The sequence below is a fragment of the Hyalella azteca genome, unplaced genomic scaffold (assembly GCF_000764305.2).
Source record: "Hyalella azteca isolate HAZT.00-mixed unplaced genomic scaffold, Hazt_2.0.2 contig5880, whole genome shotgun sequence".
Taxonomy (NCBI): Eukaryota; Metazoa; Arthropoda; class Malacostraca; order Amphipoda; family Hyalellidae; genus Hyalella; species Hyalella azteca.
In genome coordinates, this window is record NW_025936059.1 from 584,237 (window position 1) to 608,180 (window position 23,944).

At 36.5% G+C, this 23,944-nt stretch overlaps 2 protein-coding genes across 2 annotated transcripts; one reads left to right on the forward strand and one right to left on the reverse strand.

The window, feature by feature from the left end:
- Window positions 1-3,346: 3,346 nt before the first annotated feature.
- Window positions 3,347-14,749, forward strand: LOC108665929 (protein ABHD11). The gene is made up of 8 exons (XM_047880671.1): window positions 3,347-3,439; window positions 5,886-5,965; window positions 11,900-12,044; window positions 12,460-12,540; window positions 12,663-12,755; window positions 13,225-13,398; window positions 13,589-13,779; window positions 14,088-14,749. Exons 1-8 carry the CDS (start codon window positions 3,347-3,349, stop codon window positions 14,218-14,220), a joined length of 990 nt encoding a protein of 329 aa, XP_047736627.1. The 3' UTR covers window positions 14,221-14,749.
- A 619-nt stretch (window positions 14,750-15,368) lies between these two features.
- Window positions 15,369-21,111, reverse strand: LOC108665933 (hydroxyacylglutathione hydrolase, mitochondrial). Its single transcript, XM_018152738.2, has 7 exons — window positions 21,035-21,111; window positions 20,106-20,221; window positions 19,349-19,470; window positions 18,321-18,553; window positions 17,460-17,563; window positions 16,625-16,769; window positions 15,369-16,073 (listed from the first exon to the last, which is right to left on the reverse strand). Exons 2-7 carry the CDS (start codon window positions 20,151-20,153, stop codon window positions 15,940-15,942), a joined length of 786 nt encoding a protein of 261 aa, XP_018008227.1. The 5' UTR covers window positions 20,154-20,221; window positions 21,035-21,111; the 3' UTR covers window positions 15,369-15,939.
- Between the last annotated feature and the right edge of the window lie 2,833 nt (window positions 21,112-23,944).

Here is a 23,944-nt window from a genome sequence, read left to right on the forward strand (position 1 = left end):
GGTTTCCATTGAATATGGTTTGATTGGGTTTAGTTTAGTTAAATTTAATTGAATTAAGTTAGGTAGAATTGAATTTGGCTGGTTTGGGTTAAATTTTATTTGGTTGAATTAGGTTTGGTTTGGTTGAATTTGGTTAAGATGAATCGGGCTGAGTTGCATTGGGAAGGATTGGGTTGAATTGGTTTGGGTTGTAATTGCTTGGGTTGTAATGGCCTGGGTTGAATTGGTTAGGATGGCTTAGGGTTAGGTTTGGTTTAATTGGTTTGCATTGGGTTGGGTTGAATTTGGTTGGATGAATTGGGCGATGTTGAATTTGGTTGCACTGGGTTGGGCTTGGTTGTAATGGGTTTGGATTTGCTACATTCAAGTGGCTAGACTAATGATTTAGTCTGTTTATTTAAAATGATTCATCACAAGCTGCTTATTATCCATAGTCAGTGCAGTGAGGCTCTCTCAATGTAGGCACTCAAATTTTTAGAGTGCAGAGTGCCTACATTGAGAGAGCTTCACTGCACTGATGATGGATAAAAAGCAGCTATACTTAGAACCATCAGAACTGCACAGTGCACTCTATTGCGTAGTTCAGGTAGCTGTGAGCAATGCTTGGGTGTTCAAGTTTATGCTCTCACAGCTATCACAACTGCACACTACATTGCAAAGATTTGGTGGCTGCAAGTTGTTAGGGCAGATCAAGCTCATGTGTTTAAGCTCACATTTTCTATTTTTCTATTTAATTCAATTATTGTTTTAGTTTACTGCAAACTTGGTTACTACTTGTTGTATTTCATGCATTTGTGTCTAATGTCACCCTATGTTCTTTTGTCATGTTTCAGGTATTGAATGACCCCATATTATTGTTACAATGGTTCTTTTCATATGTCAGCTTGATAAATTTTTTACTCAATTTACTGCAATGCTTGTGCTTGCAATAACTACTTTAATTGTTTTCTTAAATAATTTTTGCACTTATAATATCTACACTTGCATTTGCTCTTGACTGTTTTAACTCTATAATATATTTCTTAATTACCTATCCTATTTTGTTGCTCATGTTTAAAGTCAAATTAACTTCACTAAATCCTCTTACATGACAAATACATTATGCCTCTTATTGTATTTATATTTATATTGGTTTTTCTCAGTTCCTGTGTATATCATTCCACTCATAGTTTCATAGTCCTAAATATATTTGTTTATTAATTTAATCTGAATTATGAGTTCTGGCAAACTATTTCTTAATGTATAAAATTTTTAACATATTGGCTTATATTTTAATAAATGAAAATAAATTGGAAATAAATAAATAAATATGAAATAATAAATAATATAAACATATAATAAATAAATAAATAAATAAGAATAAATAAATCCTGCCAAAAACTAATCCCTAAATTTATTGATCCCCATTTTCTGTGACAAGCACTATACGAGTACATTTTCAGTAAGTAAACAAGTTTGCGTTCCACCCACTAGTGTGCCCAGTTACAGGCTTACAGCGTATGCTTGGGTGCTCAAATATAGTCTCTAAAAGCCATTGGACTGCACGCTTCATTGAGTTAGTTATGGTGGCTCTGAGCATGTATGCTTGGGTGCTCTAACCTAATTTGCTCTCACAGCCATTGGAGCTGCGTGCTACATTGAATAGTTTGGGTGTCTGTGAGTGCATATGCTTGGGTGCTCAAATATACGCTCACAGCCATTGTAACTACAAGCTATGATGTGTAGTTCTGATTGTAGTGTGTAGATCAATATGGCGCATCAGCCATATCAATCGTAAATCACGATTTATGGAGAAGCATAAGCATAATTGACAACCGCCGTCCAGTCACCAGTGGCATCCACCTTGATCGTACCATGGCATGTTTAGTACATGAAATTGGCGTTCTTGAGTCTTGACCTATGTTGTACCACTGCCATGCTTTACAGATTGGGAGGCAACCTGCTAATCCCATTATTCCCAATTTCCCATTACAATAGGAGAGGGACGGGCTTACTGGCGCTGCCCCTGCAAAGCAGAGAGTTTTTTAGACTCTCCCTCAAGTTCATTTTTTGAGTCCCATAAGTAGACCCGTAAAGTATCATGGATACCGGTACGGCGGTACCAGCATTATCATACATAAGAAATTGGTTTAAGTCTTCACTTTTGAGTAAATGAGGAAATTAAAAATGAACTGATTCTAAAAAATCTCTGGTTTGTCACTATGAGTATGACTATGTATCTCATAATCCCACTCATATTAGACAGTGCGGCTGTCACAGTCCCAGTCATAGTGGAATTCTAGAAATTAGTTGTTCATTTTAATCATTTAGATCCACCAGGAATCTAGGATGGCTGTCTTGCTCCTATCCTGCTTGCGCACCCACTCAAGCAACCAGGAGCACGCTGCCAGCTTGCTTGTAATTCAGGATTAGGATTTTTCTACTTGCTTCTAAAATCTTGCAGCTCCAACATGAAAAATTCTTAATACATTAGGAATCTTGCAGCCCAATTGTGCACTTTTGTTAACAATTAGATAGGAGGTAATTCATCTGGCAGAAATCTTGCAGTTCCAGAAATTGCAGGAAAGACAACAACTAGTTGCGGCCCTAAAGTAAAGGTAGATGTTTTCCACGCTTGGCTTGTATTGGAGGCTTTGGAGCGAGCAGCACTCCCGCTACTTTTGGAGAGAGTGCGCTACCACAGTAGTGACAGTACTGCCTACTTCTGGCCACTGCGCACCTCCATTACATAGGTATAATTTAATTTAGATTTTACAATGCCACCACACCATGAATTAAGGGTCTACCGCTGGTCCTGGCCCCTAATTTCCTAAAAGTGCATTTACAGTAGATACTGTAGGGATTGAGTAGAACCTCAGTTAGGAAAAGCTCCAGTTAACAAAAAAAAAAATCAATCAACAACAAAGAATTTTGATTACATTTATCATTACCTATTAGGCTATTGTAATTTACCTCACTCAGCATTCAGCAAAAATTTCTAATTTCACTTAATGAAAAATTAATGCATCATCACTCATCAGTCATCACAAAATTGTGCATAGAATTTCATAGATAATATTGAGCACCAGGCAACATGGAAATGAATGATAACTTGATAAGTAATTAACCTAAAATATGATTTACCTATTTCTCCAACTAAAATATTCCTTTCTGTCTCACTCAGTCACTCGACTCAGTACTCACTGTCTCTACACTGAACACTCTACTCTGAGCTCTGTCTCTGGTACGTTTTTACAATATTTTTGTTGTAGTGAATTCACTTGACTCAATTAAAATGGTGCGAAATTACAAGCCGTCCTGTAAGCTTACAGATACTGAACTGAACTAACTGAAGAAATGCATAGGTATGGCGGCCGATATGAAACTTGCAGGATGCAGTTGCAGTGGTCCAGTGGACACGGTCGTTGACTTAAGAGGCCCGTTCAGCCGGCTCAGCCGCGTTAGTCGCTAATGTAATTTTATAACTATTACTAGGTCCAATAACTCCCCTCATAAGTAAGATATAAGTCTGAAATTTGGAATGCTATCCTGGCTAATTATTTTTAATACGTAGACATTAAGATAAATTATGTAAACTTTTTATTTCAACTGTTATCAGGGAGGATGAAATCTTGCACCCCGATATTCGATTCATAATCATAGAAGTAAGATACAGGTTCGCAGTAGGAATGCAAACCCCTTCATAATCATAGAAGTAAGATACAGGTTCGCAGTAGGAATGTGAACCCTTCATTCTATTTACAAATTATATTTTACAGTCGCATTCACGGACTGTCGAAGTCCGCGAGTAGTAAGTAGTAAACCTATAAAACCTTACTTCTTACTTACTTCTGGTAACATTGCTACGTTACAATATTTATTAATGAAGGATATAGAAGTAAGTAAGACGCATAGAAGTAAGATACAGGAAAAGAAAGAATGCAGAAAGGAAAAGGATATGGGAAGCTAATCACAGTGGCTTTTTTAACGTTTCAAGAATAAAATTCTACATTCATACATGGACTATAGGCATAAATGTAGAGTGACATTCTGTGTTTGGGGGTGAGGAGGGGTGAGGGGCAGGGTTTAAAGTGCCAACCCGCCAACGAACGACGTTTACAATTATGGTGGTGAGCTCGTAGGGGAGAGCAGATACCCTTACCTATCAAATTTCTGGGGAGGTTGAGGTGAGGATCAAATCAGCAAACTGTCTGAACATCTCTCTATATTTCACCTTATGTTATGATTTGAAATTTCTCGCACTTAATATTGCGATGGATGTTTCTGGAAGAGCTTCTAATTAAATATCAAATAAAATCATGACAAAAAAATTCGTTTGCAGATAGTAATAAATTCGAAGCGATATTAACACGTTGACTGCGTATTGGTACATATGCGTACCACGAAATGTATTTCTCCTGGTATATAATTCAGAGTTGCCAGATGGCCTAAAAAACGGCCAATTAAGTCCTTGAACAAAAAGGCCTATAACTCAATATATACTAGTATATTTGTAGGTTCCGATGTAAAAATTCAATTTTTTTTAGTAAATTAGGAAGCGCCCCTTAGGGCCTTACAGCCCCTATCATAAATTTTAGCCGACCACCTAAATTGAAAAAACTAAATCGCGGAATTTGTCCGGTAAAAAAAGAAAGTCTGGCAACCCTCTTCCATAATAGTACTAGAAAAATGGAACAAAAGTACAAGATGAACCAATCGTAGTCAACGTGTTAACGATGATGTTGTCCATGAATTAATATGTACATATTCAAACAACGTTGACATTGCTACGTTACAATATTTATTAATGAATGATATCCGTCATTCAGTCCTTGAACAAATCTATATAAGAATGCAAAGAAGCCTGTAACTAAACAGTGCACATAATAAGAATATACTACACCTAATAACTATACAGTGCAGTAAATAACTATACAGTTATGTATAGTTATACTAGGTAGGTGAGGGGACGAGGGGACACACCGCACTCGTACACTGCCATGGGCCCACAGCACCGTGACAGCAGTAAATCACTCCTCAACCCTAACCTTCCCCACTACAAGGCTCGCTGTTGTCTCGCGTTTACATGCAGTTCGAATATGGTAGCGTAGCGCGGATTTCGACAGTCCGTGAATGCGACTGTAAAATATAATTTGTAAATAGAAATTTTTGTATGTCTTTATTCCTGAACTTTTGAATTGCTAATAATCATGAACAGCCTGAATGATCAGAATAGACTGGTGGACACTGTTCGCAGTGCACTGAATTTCTCCTCTCTGCAGCGAACGGTTCATCTATTAGTGAAAAATAAGCCGCTGTCTGCAGTGAAGATGATAAATTTTGCGCTAACTCGGGAAATAGGGAGAATTTAAATAGTAATGAAAATGTTTACCTCGACGTAACTAAAAAAATCTATGCACAATTAATGTGCAGCTCATACTTCATTATTCTCGCGCACTTTCGGCCACGTCACTACGCTGCCAGACGCTGCCGCTGAAATTTACACTGCTCTCGCCCAGTGTGCCGAGTTTAGAGTTGGAGCGTCCGTGAACGGGCCTCTTAACATAACAGTGATCTCGGCGCTGAAGTGTAGGCCCGACAGAATCGGAGAAGTGACAAGTGAGCGTTGAGCGGTCTTGTGCCTTCAGAACAAAACCTGACAGGATCACAGTCTGCGTCGGACTGACGGAGTGACGGTCATTGCAGTGTGGGAGAGCCGGAGAGTCACTCAGCTGCGTTCATCAAGTAAACATATCTAGTGTCTATCGCCCTTGATTTCGTAAAGGTAACCGGCAAATAATCATCTATGAATCACATATTACTTGATTTTGGATTATACTTTATATAATATATAGGTACCACGACTCCACGAGCACGACTCATGAGTATATTTAGGCATAATTTAGCCAAGGGTCCGTCCAGCATCAAGAACACAGCGGGGCTTTCTCTCCCCTCCAGACTCCTCAGTCCTCTTCTTTTTGAGAAGGTACTAGGTAGGACGTAGGAGTAGAACGATGGATGTAGGTCTGTACTGTGTACTCACTCTACTCACTGTAACTCACACTCAGTAGCCTGTAGGCCAACCAAAGTTTAAATTAAGGCAGTTAAAATTCTTGCATTGTATTTCAATATTATTTTTTTTCTCTTATACATTATACTACGAGTCTTATTAAGGCTAAATTATTTTTCTTGAAACCCTGGTTAGGCTGGCTTTGGCAGTTTGGCTACATGATCATTACTTCATTAGCCTATCCTATTACTAGGTAACTTGTCATCTGCTCAACTGCTGCTTTGGATTTATTCATTTATTACTGTATTATTATTTTTGTTACAGTATGTCTTAGAGTTAGAAATTAGAATCATACCTATGCTGTAACTGCCACTGTGTTTAAGTGTGTTACCATCAAACGGGGTAAAGAGGGATGGGCGGGGTAAATAGGGACGCGCGTCCCAGTCCCACATTTTGTAGAAATGTTGTAGCAGCTAAACTAATCAAAATATTGCAAAACTAAAAATAGTGGCATCAACTTCAACATTTTTACTATCTATTATGTATGAAGCTAGTCAAGAAATCAAACATTTACTATCTCTAAAAAATCGTTGAAAAAAAGTATGAAAAGTGTGATTTTGGAAAAGAACCTCTGCTAAGGTCTGGACTCTGGAGGACTGGAGCCAAAAAAAATATTCACCATATTAAAAAATTTTACTTGCATAAAAGTTGCACTCAGGTTTCGGCTTGAAAATGTAATTGACAGAATTTGCCTAGGTATCTCATTCCAACAAAAAATGGCAGCCATTTCTGCATGACAGGGTAAAAAGGGAGTTAAGGGACACCCCCCCCCCTGGGGTAATTAGGGACACTCTTAAAAAATGCATTTACAGTAGAACCTCAGTTAGCAAAGGCTCCAGTTAACAAAAAAAATTGATTAACAACAAAACTTTGATTACATTTACCTTGCTTGGCAAAAAAAATTCTCTTATCAAAAAATTTGTGCATCATCGGTCATCACAAAATTGTGCATAGAATGCTATATATAGAATTGTTAATTGTGCACCGGGCATCATAGAATGAAAAGTAATTGACCTAAACTATGATTTATTTCATCAAAACATATGATGGTTGTCACTAAAACATTATTTTCTGTTTCAGGTATGTTTTTCACAATCTTTTTTGTTATAGTGAAATCACTAGACTCGATTAAAATTGTGAGAAATTACAAACCATCCTGTAAGCTTACAGATACAGAAGAAATGATATATGGCTGCTGATATGAAGCTTGCAGTGGACAAGGTCATTGTCAATGCTCAATGGCATGTCCATGGATACAGTAATATCACATTAATAATGGGGTAATTAATGGATATGGTAATATCAGATCAATAAAGGAAAAACAAGTAAAAATCACAGAAAATGTCATTTATTTTACATCTACATCATCTACAATGAAAGAGGAGGACTTCAAAGTACTGATAATAATGGATGAGTACACTCTGCATGCTTCAAATGTTTAAAATTGAGTTTTATTTCAAGTGTCCCTATTTCCAGATTAATTCAGGAGCCATTTGTATTGTGTCTAGCACCTTACAAATAGCATATAGAATTTTTTTGGAGATGCCATGTGATAGCCCTTGCAAAGACCTTTAAAATGAGCCCAAACTTGTTTCTGAAATGTTTCATGGTAAGAAGTTATTAACAAAAAACGCTCAAAACCGTCCCTTTTTACCCCGTTTGACAGTATGTACCTACCGGTATATATTTTATGTCTTTAGACTAATCACTTAGAAATTAGAATTCTTGCATTGTTTTGTCTTTTGTGACATATCTACTAGACTACTATTGCCTTTGTTATCAATATCAGAACTGTTTGACTCTGATTGGCAGAATTGCATCAACTAATAGCTATGTAAAATTGTTACATCAATACTTGCCCTAGTAGGCTAGTAGCCTATAACTTCATCTCTATATCACCAATGTGAAGAAAATTATTTTGTTGTGTTTTTCCTTAACTATTTGCTTGGTGGACTTGTCACATTTATAAATAGCATATATTATATTTTCTGCATTACTATTGTAAATTGTAATATGTGATTGAAGAAAATACATGCACAATGATAATGTCAGAGTCTGAGTCAGTGAGTCCGGCTGTCTGACATGCTAAGCCAGGCTAGCAGCCTGCTGCCCTAGCAGTGATGATAACTTGACAAGGATATTGTCCTGGAAATACCAACACAAGATGCAGCTGGCCCTCTCCTGCAATCATGACTCCAACCATCTTCATACATCACCTGCTGGCCCAACTCCCAAAAAAAGTCCTCTCATTTTATTGCATATAAAGTAAGAATCTACAATGCACAACCCAACCCCACTCAGATGCTAGAGATGTCAAAAACCTAAACACCTCTCCAGTGAATGCACAGCACCCATGACCCATGCACTGCCTGTTCTGTGTAGGAAACCACTCCAAAGAAGTGTGTGCATCAACCACAAATTTTGGATGACCTCATATTGCCAGTCATAGAGAATGTCGATACAACATACAAGCTAAAGGCAATAGACCTGCTGACAAGTGATGGCATGTCCTATGACTCTGCCAGGAGGCAAACAGACTTGATGTTCAGAAATCCTCTTTCAAAAGATCACACCATTGAAAACCAAATTAGCCAGGCAGTAAAAAATTTGTCACAACTACAAGTGCACCAAAAGAATCTTCCTTCCAGCCTTCTAGCATCTAGGCAAGTACAACTTGAGCAGTGAAGCAGATGTGTATAAATCCCAAGGCACTTACACAGCAACTTGCCCTCCCCACAAGCCACATTAACATAAGAGAACACCTACAGCCAATTGGCCCAGTCTTTAAGGAGACATAACCTGACTCATAGCCTCTGCCACCTGACCCCTGAACAACCATCATTGGTAGATGCCATTGTGATGCTAACAAACTTTAAGGCCCTGATTGAGAACCAAGCAAAGTCTGAGAGCGAGGTTTTTGCGACCATCATGTAAAATCCTTGAACTGCCCAAAGCTTGGCCAGTCCCTACCCTCGAGCTTGTACTCTTTGTAATATGATATCATAGCCAGCCCCTTTCTCGTGGCAACTGGTCACTTTCAGGTGGCTGAGGAATGGCCAACGGTCAGCTAACTAATTGGACTAGGAGTAAACTTAAGCCTAATTTGTGAAGAAATTCATAGGGAAGAGCCGATCCTGTTCGTAGCCTCGTGGTTCTCAATCATTGCCTTAAGCTCTTGTTGTGGCTCAGAAGGCACATATGGAATATTGGAGAGAATTCTCTTAAATTGCAGAAGGAAAAAAGACCATATGACAAGTGATTCACAAAAATTCATGGGCAAAAAATTACCTTATTTTTAATATTTATTGCTGAAACTAGTCATGGGCCATAGGAGTAGGTGAAATTGACCGCAAGAATAGGATTTTTCATCTCATTTCCAGTCTAATAGTCCAGGTTGGTTAGAAGGTAGATACCTATATTCCATACTGGCATAAGCCCAAAATAGAAGATCAGAAATTTTTTAATATAACAGCCATGGAAGACATTTTTCCATTAGGCAGTTTTCATAGAATGAGGGAAAAATTTGCAGTCTTTCTTCATTTATGTATTGCTTGGCAGTACAAGGCCTAAGTAATGTTACTTTTCTTGTATAGAAATGAAAAAAAACTACATATGCTATCTAGTTTGTAAAATGCTTGATAGAAAAAAGTAATTTCCAATTTTCCATGTCTATGATTTTTATGAATCCAACAATTTTTTGTATAATGTATATAATGTACTTTTTCATCTCTACAGCTTTCAACTGGAGAATTATTTCAGATTTTATTCTCTCAATGTTACAACTGGCTATCAGGAGATCATTATTCCAAACAGAATTATGCAAATGCATGAGAAGTGTTTGTGTCAAGCAAGATTTCTCAAGGTACTTTTCTCAATGTGGAATTTGAATAACTTGTATACTAGTAAGTAAGAGTGATGTTAGCAATTTATTGCCATTCACTGTTGATTTTTTTTTTATCCGTTGTTCTTTACCTTGTTGTCTTATTTCTTCTTGAGAGCAATTGTTGTTTTAGCTCAGCATCAAGAATTAGCAGTTTGAAGTAGATTTTCCACAATCCAAATTTGTTTCCAATACCAACCTCTGTCAGCTCTCAGCTGATGATATTGACCAAAATTTATATCTGATGATATTGGCTGCAATGATATTCTGGAGAAAAATAGCCATTTTTACCTGACTTTTCAAATCTGGTGTCATTTCCTTTCCACTGATTTTCTACCTGAAATTATTCCTACTTTGTTTTCAAGATATTATCTAAAATTATTCGGAATTTATATCAAAATTTCTAAGCCTGTTTGTGTTAACCTCTCATTGAAACTGTTGAAGCTTTGTGTTGTGGATGCCATTATATTTTCTTAGTTTCTATCCTGATGTGAATTTGCAGCAATTAATTTAACTGGGTTTGATTTGTATTGGGAGTGCATTAAATATTACACAATGAGTGTGTAGTATCCAGGGTAAGCACATTTCACAATAGCTACTGTATCAAGATGTCACGTGGACATAAATTGCATTTTTTAAATATATCGGAATAATAGCATGCAGCAAAATATTAGTTGAATTTAGAATTACAATTTTATTTGCTTTTTAATTTATTAAGACAATAAATAATTGCATTGAAATTTCAAAATGTGGTTCAAAACAGGGTTTAGTAAAATGGGGTTACTTGGACCATTTTTAGCACTTACCTTTTTGTGATAATAATTGAAACATTGTAAATATTTAAAATTTATCTTTTTATTGTATTTTGCAGTTATCATATGGTGTATATACTTCATGAGCCATCAAGACAAATTTTCTGAAGCAAGAACTTTTTGAGGATAGAGTTTCTTTTCTTAAATGTCAAAATGTTCCAAGTCAATCCTTTTAAAACACTTCTCTTTAACTTCACTTCTTGTTTGTTTGTTTGTCTGTCTGTCTGTCTGCTACAAATCTTATAAACGATTTTTAACACACTTCTACCTCTCCAATCGATCTAAAATTTTGCACACTTGCGTAAAGTTGGAGACCATGCATGAATCAATTGGCAGAATTTATTATAACTGGTATTTGACACACTTTTACCTGTCTAATTGATCTGAAATTTTGCACACTTGTGTGAAGTCAGAGGCAATGCATGAATCAATTAACATAATAAATAATTTTGAAAAAAAATTATATATTAAAAAAATTTATATACATTAAAAAAAATAAAAAGTTAATTTTTTAATTTTTGAAAATTAGATGAGAAATTCATTGTACATCTGTAAGATTGGAGATACTGGATTCTTTGGAAGTGTTGTCTTTAAAAAGTAATTTTTAAACGTATATTATTACAGTTCTTTTTATGAGGGGTTTGAAAGGATCAATCGCATTTACTTCTCTACTAATCTTTGAAATTAACAATATTGTTATTAAAGCTGCAAATTGCATAGACAATTTGACTCTTAAATTTTAAAGATTATATATAAATATCAAGCATAAGTGGCATTATTCCTGCTAATTATTCATTTGTATTTTAAGTACTATTTTTTGTTATTTCATTCTCAGGAAGTTTTTAAAGAAAACGTAAATTGTTTTGTTGTAGGTATGTATTGAAGTGATGTTGCATCTAGTCATTCATGAGCAGTTGGATGAACTGCCTGGCCATTGACTTCAATGCGAAAATATTTTTTGTTGTTGTAATCTATTCATATCTACTGATATGTCATTAGTGTCATTCACGAGCAGTCACAATTCATTGACTTCAATGCAAAAATATTTTTTGGTGTTGTAATCTTTTCATATCTACTGATATGGTTTCCATAATAAGTTTAAAACTTTTTGATGTTGTTCATTCTTCATATAATTTTTTCTAAACTTCTTCAATTCAGAAAAGCCAATGCACCTGTGGCCCTGAGCTTCGAAAAAATTGCTGGAGACAAGCGCACCCCATTAATCATTTTACATGGTCTCTTGGGGAGCAAAAATAACTGGAAGAGCATCTCAAAAGCCCTGGTCCATTCAACATCAAGGACTGTAAGTTATGATTTTGTCATCTTAATTCTAATATATTGAAGATTACAATCAATAAAGATGATCCCAGCCCTGTTACTCCTTCTTTGCTTAGTTGCAGGATAGTTTAAACAAAGCCTTTTCATTCTTCACTCAAGGCACAGCCTATCCTGATATTTATACTTATCATTGTTATATTCATGCTATATTTGAAAGCCATTCGCTCTTCTGTGTTAATATTCCACTCTAAATATAAAATTAAGGATGCCTGTTTTATTTTATGCTCCAGTTTGGCTGCAAATGAAATCAATGGCATTGTCTCATAAAGAAAGGTTCATACTGTTTTCAGTACAAACTTGTGAAATTATATGTTTAAACAAATTAACCAATAACTTGTTCTTTTACTGACTATGTATATGTATGCAATTTTTAACTTCAGGTTTATGTACTGGATGCCCGCAACCATGGAGAGTCTCCTCACACACCCACCATGACGTACCAACTAATGGCAAGAGATCTGGTGTGTATTGGCTTAGAAATTCTCCAGTACAATATGTATTCTATATCAATCTAGTAAAACTTAAAAGCTATTTTAGAAATTATGACAATTTTGAAATATTCATGATGATATATCTTTTCCAGATTGCTTTCCTGCACTCAGAAGGTTTTTCTTCAGCCATCGTGATGGGTCACAGCATGGGTGGGCGCACAGCCATGGCAGCGGCCCTACTAGATGTGAGTGTTGCATTGCCTTTTTTTGCAACATAATGACCGGCACCCAAGTTCTTTGTGTGACCAGCAACTCTTGATGTGAGTTTTAAAAAAACATTGTATTTTATGTCATTATTTGTCTAGGCAATTCGTTCCTATATTTGGATACTTCATAAAGGAGTGTATTATCAATTTTGTGGGATAAAAATATTAAACTTTATATATTGTTACACAACAATTACAATTCATTTAATGATCATTGCTTTTACTGAATTAACACATTCTAAATTATTGAAAGCTTTGGCAAGAGTGGGACGAGTTTTTATTATCCTAATTTTTAATTAAAGTTAGCTTATTTCGACTGTTCACAGTAATTGAGAATTATTTAATAGAGTTAATAATAAATAGTAATTATGACCCCATTGCTCCCAGTCGTGGGACAATTTTTTTTAATGTTCTATCGCGTCCTATGTTGAACTTAATGATCTTACAGGCAGCCATGATTCGTGAGCTGCTGGTGCTGGATATCTCTCCTTTTGGGGTTTCTGAGAGCATTTCCACATTACCTCGCTTCGTAGAAATGATGAGGCGAATAGAGTTGCCTTCACATCTCAACTTGCCACAGGCTCGGAAAGTGGTTGATGAGATGCTACTACCAATCGTGCCCGTCAGTGATATTCTGATGAAAATTCATTAAATCCTTATAATAATGATAATAGTATAGTAAACTATTCTAAATTATTTTCTAAAACCTACATTTGTGTATTTTTTATGTCATTCCAATTTTTACATGTAATTGGAAATATAATTGTACCGTATAAAATATGTCATATTACAATTCGTTACAAATTTTCCAGGAAACTGGTGTGAGACAATTCCTCTTGACTAATTTATACAAGGCTGATGATGGTTTCAAGTGGAAAGCGAATTTGGATGCCATTAGCCTGTGCTTCAATCCACACATCTGCACCTTCCCTTTGGATGAACTGCCCGGCCAGTATGAAGGGCCGACTTCATTTATTGGCGGAGCGCTTTCAGATTACATCAAGTAATGTCCTGCTTGTTGAGTATTTTAGTTTACTTATAGTATTAGACCTTGCATATATATTATGTTTGATAGTATCCTTTAAAGCAAAATGTGTCTACTGTGATTAAGGTTTGTCCCACAACTTTTTATCATACCATAGATTGGGCCTTCTCTGATTTTCTTCAGAAATAGGAATTTCACTCAATATGAAAATATACGAGTAATGTAGTTGAAATAAAATGAGATCTTCTTTAGATTTGCTTTCTCAAATCTTTTTAGTACATTAAACTGGATGAGCTTGGGTTAAATCTTTCATTTTTTTCGTGCAGTAAGAGGGACATCGAACGCATACGGGAAGTGTTCCCAAGGTCCGAGTTTCACTTTGTGGAAGGCGCCGGCCATTGGTTACATGCCGACAAGCCTAAGGAGTTCATCAGTCTCGTTTCTTCTATAATAAAATAGGACGCATCACATGCGAAGGTGATAATTTTTTATAGCTCAATCTTTGTTTGTTCATATTGGAATTATACTAATAGTCTTGTACTCCACGCTTCAAATATTTCTATGTAAAATATTGCACGTTTTTAGCGCCTGCGAGCGATCAACATGAATTTTGGGACCTGGCAGTTACTGAAAAAGTGAATTATTGTTTTTCAATGATCACTTTTGCAGTGAATGTCTTGACCCTAAATATATCTCTACTACTGGTGGACTGAACTCTAGAATTCATTTTGCTACTAGACGCTCGAGATATTACTTGACACCAAAGTTTGAATATAGTTGTACATGTACATATTGAATTGTGAGAGGGGAACAGAGGAATAAAAATAGCACTAAATAATTCATATAAAAGTATCTGAACCACTTTATCCATAGAATTTATCGTATATAGTAAAACTGCTTGAAAAAACGCATGTTAATAGGTTAAACGCGTCTTTTGTGATAAAATGGCTCATTAATAAATCGCCATTAAATGGTTTCTTGATTTTTACTTTGTCATTTAAATTTCACCATGGTAACTTTTCTATCTAGAATGTTGAGTTATTTATTTTACAAAGATTCAATGAGTAGAAATATTTAAAATATGTAAATGAATCAATGTATAGAAATAATTGATTTGAAATTATTATGCAAGAAAATAACGTCACCAATAAGGAACCAAAATGAAACGATGAAAGCAATGAAAGTATTTTTTTCTGAAACAACTGATTTTTAGTATACTATTTCCTGCAGCTATTATAGTCTACAAAAGTAATAAATTGCGAATATTTTACAAATTACTCTTATTTTTTAGATAAAAGCTGTATTCCAAACACATATTTTGAACGTTAACACGTTGACTACGATTGCTTCATCTGGTACTATTATTTCATTTTTTGTACTTTTTTTAAGCAAGGTTCCCAAACGGCCATTTTTTCCGGACAATATCCGTGATTTAGTTTTTCTCAATTGCGTTGGCCGGCTAAAATTTATGATAGGGGTACTTCCTAATTAAATTTTAAATACTGCAAAAAGAAAATAAATGGAATTTTTATAGCGGAACCTACAAATAAACTAGTATACATTGAATTTTCGGCCTTTTTTGTTCTCGGAATTGGCCGATTTTAGGCAACCTGAATTATGTACCACTACCTCCTGGAGAAATACATTTCGTGGTACGCACATGTACCAATACATAGTCATCGTGTTAACATGAAAACATTATATTTATCCTAGAATACCACAAAAAACAAACATTTGATTTGGGCTTCAAATTGCATTTTCATATAACGAACCCCACATGTTACACAGTACTTTACTTAAACTCACATCAAGCCATATTTAAGTCAACTCGCTCATCCATGGTTGCCAGTGATCAGTAATAAGGGACTAAATATTATTAATCTCGCAGAGACGGATTCTAATTTAGGCCTTGGTCTGCACTCTGTGCTAATTCTAAGAATAACAGGCCAAAGGTCCATTAATCAACAATATTTAGGAATGTAGATATAAAGTCTTTACTTTTCAATGATAATGCTTGCATAATTTTATCAACTTAAACTTCGCCAGCCTGAGCTATAAAGAACTTCAAGTTGTTGAATTAACGGTCATCAACTAAGTTTCTGTAGATTATAAACGATCTTATACCGAATAGCTGAAAATAATAACAGTAACAAAAATGGATGAGGCTTTTCCACGAGCTTACGCAGCAGGCTTCCAGTTGTTCTTGAGGTCCCGAAGAGCCCGCATGGTGTCGATGCTGTCGCTGGTACCGCAGTGCTGTCTCACGCTGCTCTCGTCCACGCGCATGAAGGGATTGTACTGCTTCTCTTCTCCTGTACAAACATTTTCGGATGAATTACAGCAATATTCGAGCGCATGTTTGAATTAATCTATAGGATATTTTGGATCTGATTTGATAAAATTAATCTTTGCATTTTTTTTCTAAAAATGACTTCAACACTTAAATGAATGACCAAACCCCTCACATTGAATCGATGAAGTGGACAAAAAAAATTATGTAACAGGTTGAATGAAGATTCGTTGACAAAAAAGTTTTGAATATCTGTGGCACTTCTAATGCAGCAACTATCATGAACGCATTTCATGTTCAATTAAAAATAATTAGATCATAAATTTCACTCCTGGTTTTAAGAAAATCAGCAATTGCCCAAAAAAATGATGAGGTTACAAAGGACAAGGCAGCATGGTTCTGTGCAGCCTAACCTCTGTATCTTCATCATTATTTTTGGAAATAGTTCTACGTGGCCTTCACAGTTCGATGATAAATTTACAGCCTCAAATGATTGTTCATAAATTGCATTCCTTTTCAAAATGTGCAATTTCCATAACAGAATTAGAAATGGAACGTTCATTGCCGTCTCACCGATGGTGGAAGGCACTGAGGGCAGGCCAGCGTCGCGGCGCTGCGTAACCCAGTCCAGTTTTGCTTTAACGGCAGGATTGTCGGGCTCCACGTGCAGTCCGTACTGAAGGTTGCTCAGTGCATACTCGTGACCACAGAACACGTCCTGTACCCAAATATTATTAATTAGACATCAGTGTGGAGTAAATATTCGAGATTCCGAAATAATATTCACCAAAATACTCTGAAATAATGAGCACTTAACTATTTGAATTACCTAAATGATTAACAATCTGTACAATGCCCTCAAAATGATCGAGCTAGAAATAAAATATACTCTAGAGCAGCGATTTCTAAACTTTCGATGATAGAGTACCACTTGGAGGCAAGAGGTTTTTCAACTAATTAGCCGCTATTATTAAGCATTTGTTTCATCTTGCTTGACACGCCAATGAGTAACGTTTTAAGTGAGTGCATTTGAATTTCACGATGGGACGCTGTAACCAGATTAGAGGCGTATCAATGCCTGCAAATAACTGCCTCATAATGTAAAGAGAGCAACAAGTAAACATTTTTTTGGGATGAAAAATCACTACCAATCTAAAACATCGTTCATGACACGAACTTTGCTCCAGCTACAGGTAAGGAAATAACATACAAATAGTGCTATGTGTACTGCAGTTTGGGAAAAACTACTTTAGAAGGAAGGTCAACTTTGGTACCGTAGTTCTTAAGATATTTCCATCACTAAATTATTTTTTGCTAGGTGAATTAAAAATACACAAATAAATCCAATTCATCTGCTGAATGGAAATGTGTATAATGTACAGAATAGCTCCAATGAAGCTGAACTTGCAGTATTATCTGGCAGAACTCCCAGGATCTTGATGAGAGCTGTGTGCATCTGTTCTGCATCACCTTCAAAGAACTTGCCGCAGCCACCCAAGAAAAGTGTGTCCCCTGCAAAGTTTGTTGATTCTATGATTAATCAAGTCTTTGTGCGCAAAATAATCTAAATTACAGCCCCTAATTGTCATTTTTCCAGTCGAGGCAATGTATAAATTTCACACCTAAATAAATTTCAACATCTTGCTACAATAAAAACTACCTTTCAGAAATGCTGCACAAACATGCTGTGAAGGTTGCATATTAATTTTCATTTCTAGAGATTACCAAATTAAAAATAACATCGCAATTTCATAATTGGCCTTCCTCTACTCTGTTCTACAAGGCCTCTTGATCCAACTGCTAGGAATAAAGTTTTTAGTTCCAGTCAATATTCCGACTCGATAGGAATTGTGGAAACGCGATCAAAAAGTCTATACACATATCCAGTGTCAAGCTTCAAAATACTCTCGCTAACATAGGAACAAACTGTGACAAATATTAATAGATTTACTAGAATTGAGATAATTAATAAAACTTGTAGTGAATAGCATTAGTGTTGTTTTCTTTGAGCATTGCATCATATTAGCTGTTAAGAAAACATCTTTTAAAGAAAAACGGAGCAAGTGAGCTTTCCTTCAGAAATAAAACAAGGACGAGCAATCAAGTCAACTAAAAAAATCAATAGTAAATGGTATCAAGTTCAAGAGAAAAATCTCTCCTGGAAGTTGTTTGTCCGTAATTGCATCACAAACCAGACCAATTCGACTGAAAATTAGGTATAATAACAAACTGAATAAGTACTATTACAAACTTGTCTAAGGAAACGCACCTGTAAAGACGGCCGGAGTGCGAGTGCCGTCTTCAGGACAGGTGACATGGTAACAGATGTGGCCGCGGGTGTGGCAAGGAGTAGCCAGACAAGATATGTGCAGACGCCCCACCGAGAGAGTGTCTCCATGCTTGACGTGCTCAGTCAGGGCTCCTATGCGCTCATCGCCACCATACACTTTCAGGTCCAAGCCTGCTTGCTTCACCAGGTCTTCATTGCCACCTGCATGATCCCTGGCACATAGAATCATTATATTTACCAAAACATTTCAACTCTGTCATATTCACGTCATATTTATTACCTACGTTTAGTAAAAGTTTTGGAGAAAGAAATGCATTTCATCAATTAAATGATGTACCGTATATTTTTACTCTTAACACATTCACATATTACACCTTCCATGTTTACGTTTAGGTTACTCTCGATTTTGCCCAGTTATGAGCAGATACCTCAAGAAGAAAAAAAAAACTACATCAAGGAGATGTGTGATGAGAGCAAAGGGCTTTGTGATGTGTGATGAGAGCAAACTATTGGGGAGGGGTGGTGAGGACGGTGGCCAGACATGTCATCACACCAGACCTATCATTATTATCATTATTATATCATACCACAATGAAATTTCAATTTGCAAAAGTGCATTTTGCAAACTTAAGTACATGTAGGTTTGGTCAGGTTATATTGATTTAGATGAAATGTCTCTTATGATGAGCTGCCAGGGAACCAGTGAGGACATACCAGTGGTGATGGGTGGTGAGGACATACCAGTGGTGATGGGTGGTGAGGACATACCAGTGGTGATGGGTGGTGAGGACATGAGGACATACCAGTGGTGATGGGTGGTGACATCAGGACATACCAGTGGTGATTGGTGTTGAGGACATGAGGACATACCAGCGGTGATGGGTGGTGACATCAGGACATACCAGTGGTGATGGGTGGTGAGGACACCAGGACATACCAGTGGTGATGGGTGGTGAGGACATCAGGACATACCAGTGGTGATGGGTGGTGAGGACATGAGGACATACCAGTGGTGATGGGTGGTGAGAACAGTAGTCAGTTTCACTTGAGCATCTTTGACAGCTTGCAAGACAGTCTGGGGAGCAACAGGATCCACTATGGCAGCCTCTTTGGTCACCTCATCTATGATCTGTCAATAAATTTGCAATTAATGGTAGTCACATGGGAACCATTCATTATTATAGTATAGTATTTTAGTCCCAGCATTACATAATAGGTTATGTTTGACATGTTGATTCCTAAGATTTTTGATTTGTATCTTTAGAGTTCTAAATCAATCTCTTTAGTCAGATAATATGAAGATTTAGAATGCTGCCATAGATGAGGGCACATAGTTAATCTTATAGCCTTGAAATACACTTTATAGAGTTATTTTACTGTTTTTACAGCAGGAAATAATTACTCAGAGTCATTTATTAACAAATTCATGACATGATGTTATTTCATGTGATTCAAAATAGGTAAAGCAAAGCCAATCTATAAAGTATTTTGGTAGTATAGGTATACCATATATAATGGTCTAGGCAACAAGCCTTCAAGTACTCAGAAGAATTCTTAAATTGTCTATGATAGTTTCTTTGCCACTTGCATTGCCAGAGAACAAATATACATCACAGGCCTTCAATTATTATTATGTAAATAAACCAAACATGTCATTATTCCTTTAGTATTATTTATATAAATAAATGTTATTGTCAAGCAGTAAGCTAAATGTAGCATTGGCTAAGTGACAACTCATGTGTCACTGATGATTAATACACTTACAAGATACATGTAGTTATCCGAGAGAGCTGGAAGGATTTCCACCTTCATTTTCGGATACTTGATACTGGTTTGTTCACTGTGAAGCTTGCCACTGCCAATGGTAATCCAATGCTGAGCTGCTCAATATAATTGGGTAAGATTAGAACATAATAATTGAGAAGAAAACTAAATGAGAAATACATACTGGAGAAAATTTTGATGGTAGCGCAATACTTGTATGCATGCAAAAACTGCATTTTGAGCAATACAAAACTTCATAATGATGATTCATTACTGTTGCCACAGGCAACCTTTGAAACACTTGAATAACAAAATGCAAGCATTGGATAATTTGATTAAGACCACAAAAAAAAAAAACAATTGCATAGCTGTGTTTCATGCCCCTGAATTAGTTCAGTCCAACTTATCCAAGTCATATATTAATATATGATTGTTGTAAAGATTTTTATTAAAATGATTTTTACAGTTAGGGTAAACGCGGTATATTCCGACATCGTAGGTAATTCCGTCACCTCTCCAGCTTTTCCTTTATATTAAGCTTTGTTTTAGTTCCATGCATTCATTGAATGTTGCCACACAAAGTGACGGAATATAGGGATTTGGTAGGTTTCCATTCTAAAGGCTTTTTAATAAATATGGCAACATTTTGTGACGTTTCATTGTTGCTGACGCGTAGTGAAGTGTTTCGAGAGTCATGTGAAGGCAACAGAACTTACTTAACGCATACGGTTTTTTTTATAGTTTTTCATTTCTCAATGCGTCCTTAATGTGTCGGAATATACCGCGTTTATCCTACAAGAATATATTTCCATCAACTATTGTACCACAATTTATGAAATTGCTAGCTTTTAAAGAAAAAACTTTTTTTTTTTAGTAGGGCAACAAGGTCAGTGGTTATGTGTCACTTTAATGGCAAACCTAACTCTTACCTTGTCAGTTTCATGCTGCAATTATGCATTATCTAAAAAAAATTAAATAGAAATTTTAGAAATAGCTAGAAGTTATTTTTTATACTTTTATAATAACTTATGAATTTTTACCTTTTGAGTAATAAAAATATATTTCATTTAAAAATATAGAAAAAAATTGTTTTTACATACTAACATTGTAAAATTAAATAAAAATAGGAAAGACAATGGAAACTGCCAACTTGACTCAGTCAGAATGTCTAGAAATCTAGATTTCAATCATTCAATGTAAGGTAGGATTTCTCTAATACAGCAGACAGCCTATTCAATTATATATTCATTATTGTATTATAAAAATATATATACCACTCTGGCACTCCCAAATCCCAATTCAGGCAATTCCCACACCACACTCCCAGTGACCATCCAATTTTGGAGCCAATTCTAGACCGAGAATCCTATACATATACTGGATAGTGGATACCATACCCATTCATTTGGGTATCTAACCCCCAAGACAAAATTTCTCTTATAAATGAATACCTAGCTAACTGAATAGTGACTGCTCACTGCAGACTGCCTTCTAGTTCTAGCCAGTTCTTAGCATATCTTTTTTGGGGATAGACAGCAATGGGCATTGCCCTGCATTGGGCAAGTAATGGAATCCTGACCAAACTCTTGGCAATAATGCCACAGTTACCACTTATAGCCTACCTTAGGCTAATAGGCTACCTGTACAATTGGCAGACATTCTTATTCAAAGTACCTAAGATCTGAGTAAGATGTCAAATAAGAACAATAGGCCTAACTGTCATCTGTCAATTACAAAAAATACTTATTTGTATTGCATAGGTAAAATATATTGTACCTATATAAGTTTTAATTTATTATGTTTATTTTGTTATTGTTGTCTGAACAGTGAACCCATTGACATTCTGAATTAGGTTCAGTGTTCAGAATGGTGAAGGTGATCCAGTGCTCATTGAATGGTGATCTTCATTGAACTTGAAGTACCAGCTACCAGGCAATAAGTCCAGCAGCTATCTCAATCAATCGTCAGTTATGGAAATTGGAAAGATCGGTTGTTGTTGTTGTAGCCGGCTTGAAGGTGAAGAAGTAGCCGGAAGATGACCACTCGTTACACCTGGACTCAGCAGAAAGTTTCAGCATTAAATGTCAATGATTCTTGAAGGTTCTATTAGCTGGGCTTCCAGTTTTGCTCACAGGTAGATCCAGGATGATGCTCATGCACTACAGGGACATCAGACGATTTGTTTGCATTAAATAGGTGATTGTTGCTCTTATTATTGCATGTTGAGTCTTTGTGCGGAAGAAGATGTGTTATATCATAAAGGCAACCCCACAACAGTAATAGAGTACACTGCACACCACACATTAGCAAATCAGGATGTCAACTCACTCAACAGCAAGGTTGCTGACTTGCTTAGTTGTCTCATTACTCTCGTACTCGGTGTTGGTGAGCCGAAAGGCGTTATTCATACATCGCTTTCACAATTGCGTTAACGTCATATTTGCTTCTCAAGCAATACAACGGTCGAGTGGTTCGACGAACTTGAACGTTGCTCCTGGTCCAGTAGCTTCTGTTCGATCGCGCGTCTGGCTTCCGCATTTTCTGGCTTCGAACTTCGTGCGGATTTCACTTTTCTGATTGCGCTGCGGAATTCGACTTGAATTCATTATCAATTTTGTGTATCCTGCGGAATTAGTGCCAATTTTTCGCAGCCTAAGCCCCCTGCGGAATTCATTAACAGGTGTACTAGTCCATCTGAAGTCGCGTTTTTTCCACTTAGGCCAAGTAGGTACCCAGCGGCCAGCTGAGTCATCTGCAAAAGCGAATTGACAGCTGCCTCACAATTTTCAGCAAGTTCCACTGCAACTAATCCTTTGCGTTGATTTACACGAACATCCTTAATGTGTATGGCATTGAATGGTGGTCAGGTGGTGCTTCCAAGTACCAACAGTCCAAGCACTCCAAGGCTATGCATAGCTGTTCTGGTGAAATTAGCATCCTCACACAGTCACACGCGTTCAAGAACAGACTAGACAAGGCCATGCATGAGCATATGTTCAGTCTTAAAATGCCTCGTACCCTACGGAGTACGGAACCATAGTGACAAACCAGAGATTTTTAAGCATCGGTTCATTTTCAATTCCTCATTTACCCAAGATTTAAACCAATTTCTTATGTATGATGATGCTGGTATCCAGGATACTTTACTGGTCTACTTATAGGACTCAAAACTGATCTTGAGGGAGAGTCTAAAAAAACTCTCTGCTTTGCCACTATGTACGGAACAACTGATATCTAGAAGCGATTTTAAATCTACCGTCCATAAGGCCAGTCAGGCCCAGTCTAGTCAAGAAAAGTACAAGAATCAGTGACAGGCCTATCCAGGCCTTAAGGCCTATTCTTTAATGTCGAAGATACTATACTATACTATACTATACTAAACTTGCAGGAGCCTAGGAGGCGGCAGGCCTAATCAATATGACTCTTTAATTATCATGATCTGAGTTTACCCAAAAATCCCTAAGTGGTAGGTAAACACCACCTTGGCCTGTTGGCCATTATTGAAGGCAATAAGTGCCCTTTTTAGCCATCCATTATGTTCCATATACTGTTATTGTTAGTAGGCTAATTGCAACATAAAAAATAATACTTCAAAAAGACAAAAAAGCTGAAAAATAAAAAAAATCATGAAAAAATATAAAAAATCATTGATTTTTGATTTTTTTATATTTTTTTAACACGTTTCCTGCGATGTGACCCACTGGTGGGTCACCACTGTGTTACGTGTACGGCGACGGCCAATATCGACGCTATTCTCCTGTTGCGACGGTGGTATCTGTACGATAACTTCAGTTGCATCTGAGATAGCTCGGAGTGAGGTTGTCAGAGTTTTGTTCTCA

What these genes read in the sequence shown, in the direction of transcription:
- LOC108665933 (XM_018152738.2), bottom strand. Translation starts at nt 20,153, where the DNA reads ATGAAGGTGGAAATCCTTCCAGCTCTCTCGGATAACTACATGTATCTT. An exon ending in CACTCCGGCCGTCTTTACAG is followed by an intron (nt 17,564 to 18,320) that starts GTGCGTTTCCTT and finishes CAAACTTTGCAG; the next exon opens with GGGACACACTTTTCTTGGGT. An exon ending in CTCAGTGCCTTCCACCATCG is followed by an intron (nt 16,074 to 16,624) that starts GTGAGACGGCAA and finishes ATGTTTGTACAG; the next exon opens with GAGAAGAGAAGCAGTACAAT.
- LOC108665929 (XM_047880671.1), top strand. Translation starts at nt 3,347, where the DNA reads ATGGCGGCCGATATGAAACTTGCAGGATGCAGTTGCAGTGGTCCAGTG. An exon ending in TGCTACTACCAATCGTGCCC is followed by an intron (nt 13,399 to 13,588) that starts GTCAGTGATATT and finishes CAAATTTTCCAG; the next exon opens with GAAACTGGTGTGAGACAATT. An exon ending in GCGCTTTCAGATTACATCAA is followed by an intron (nt 13,780 to 14,087) that starts GTAATGTCCTGC and finishes TTTTTCGTGCAG; the next exon opens with TAAGAGGGACATCGAACGCA.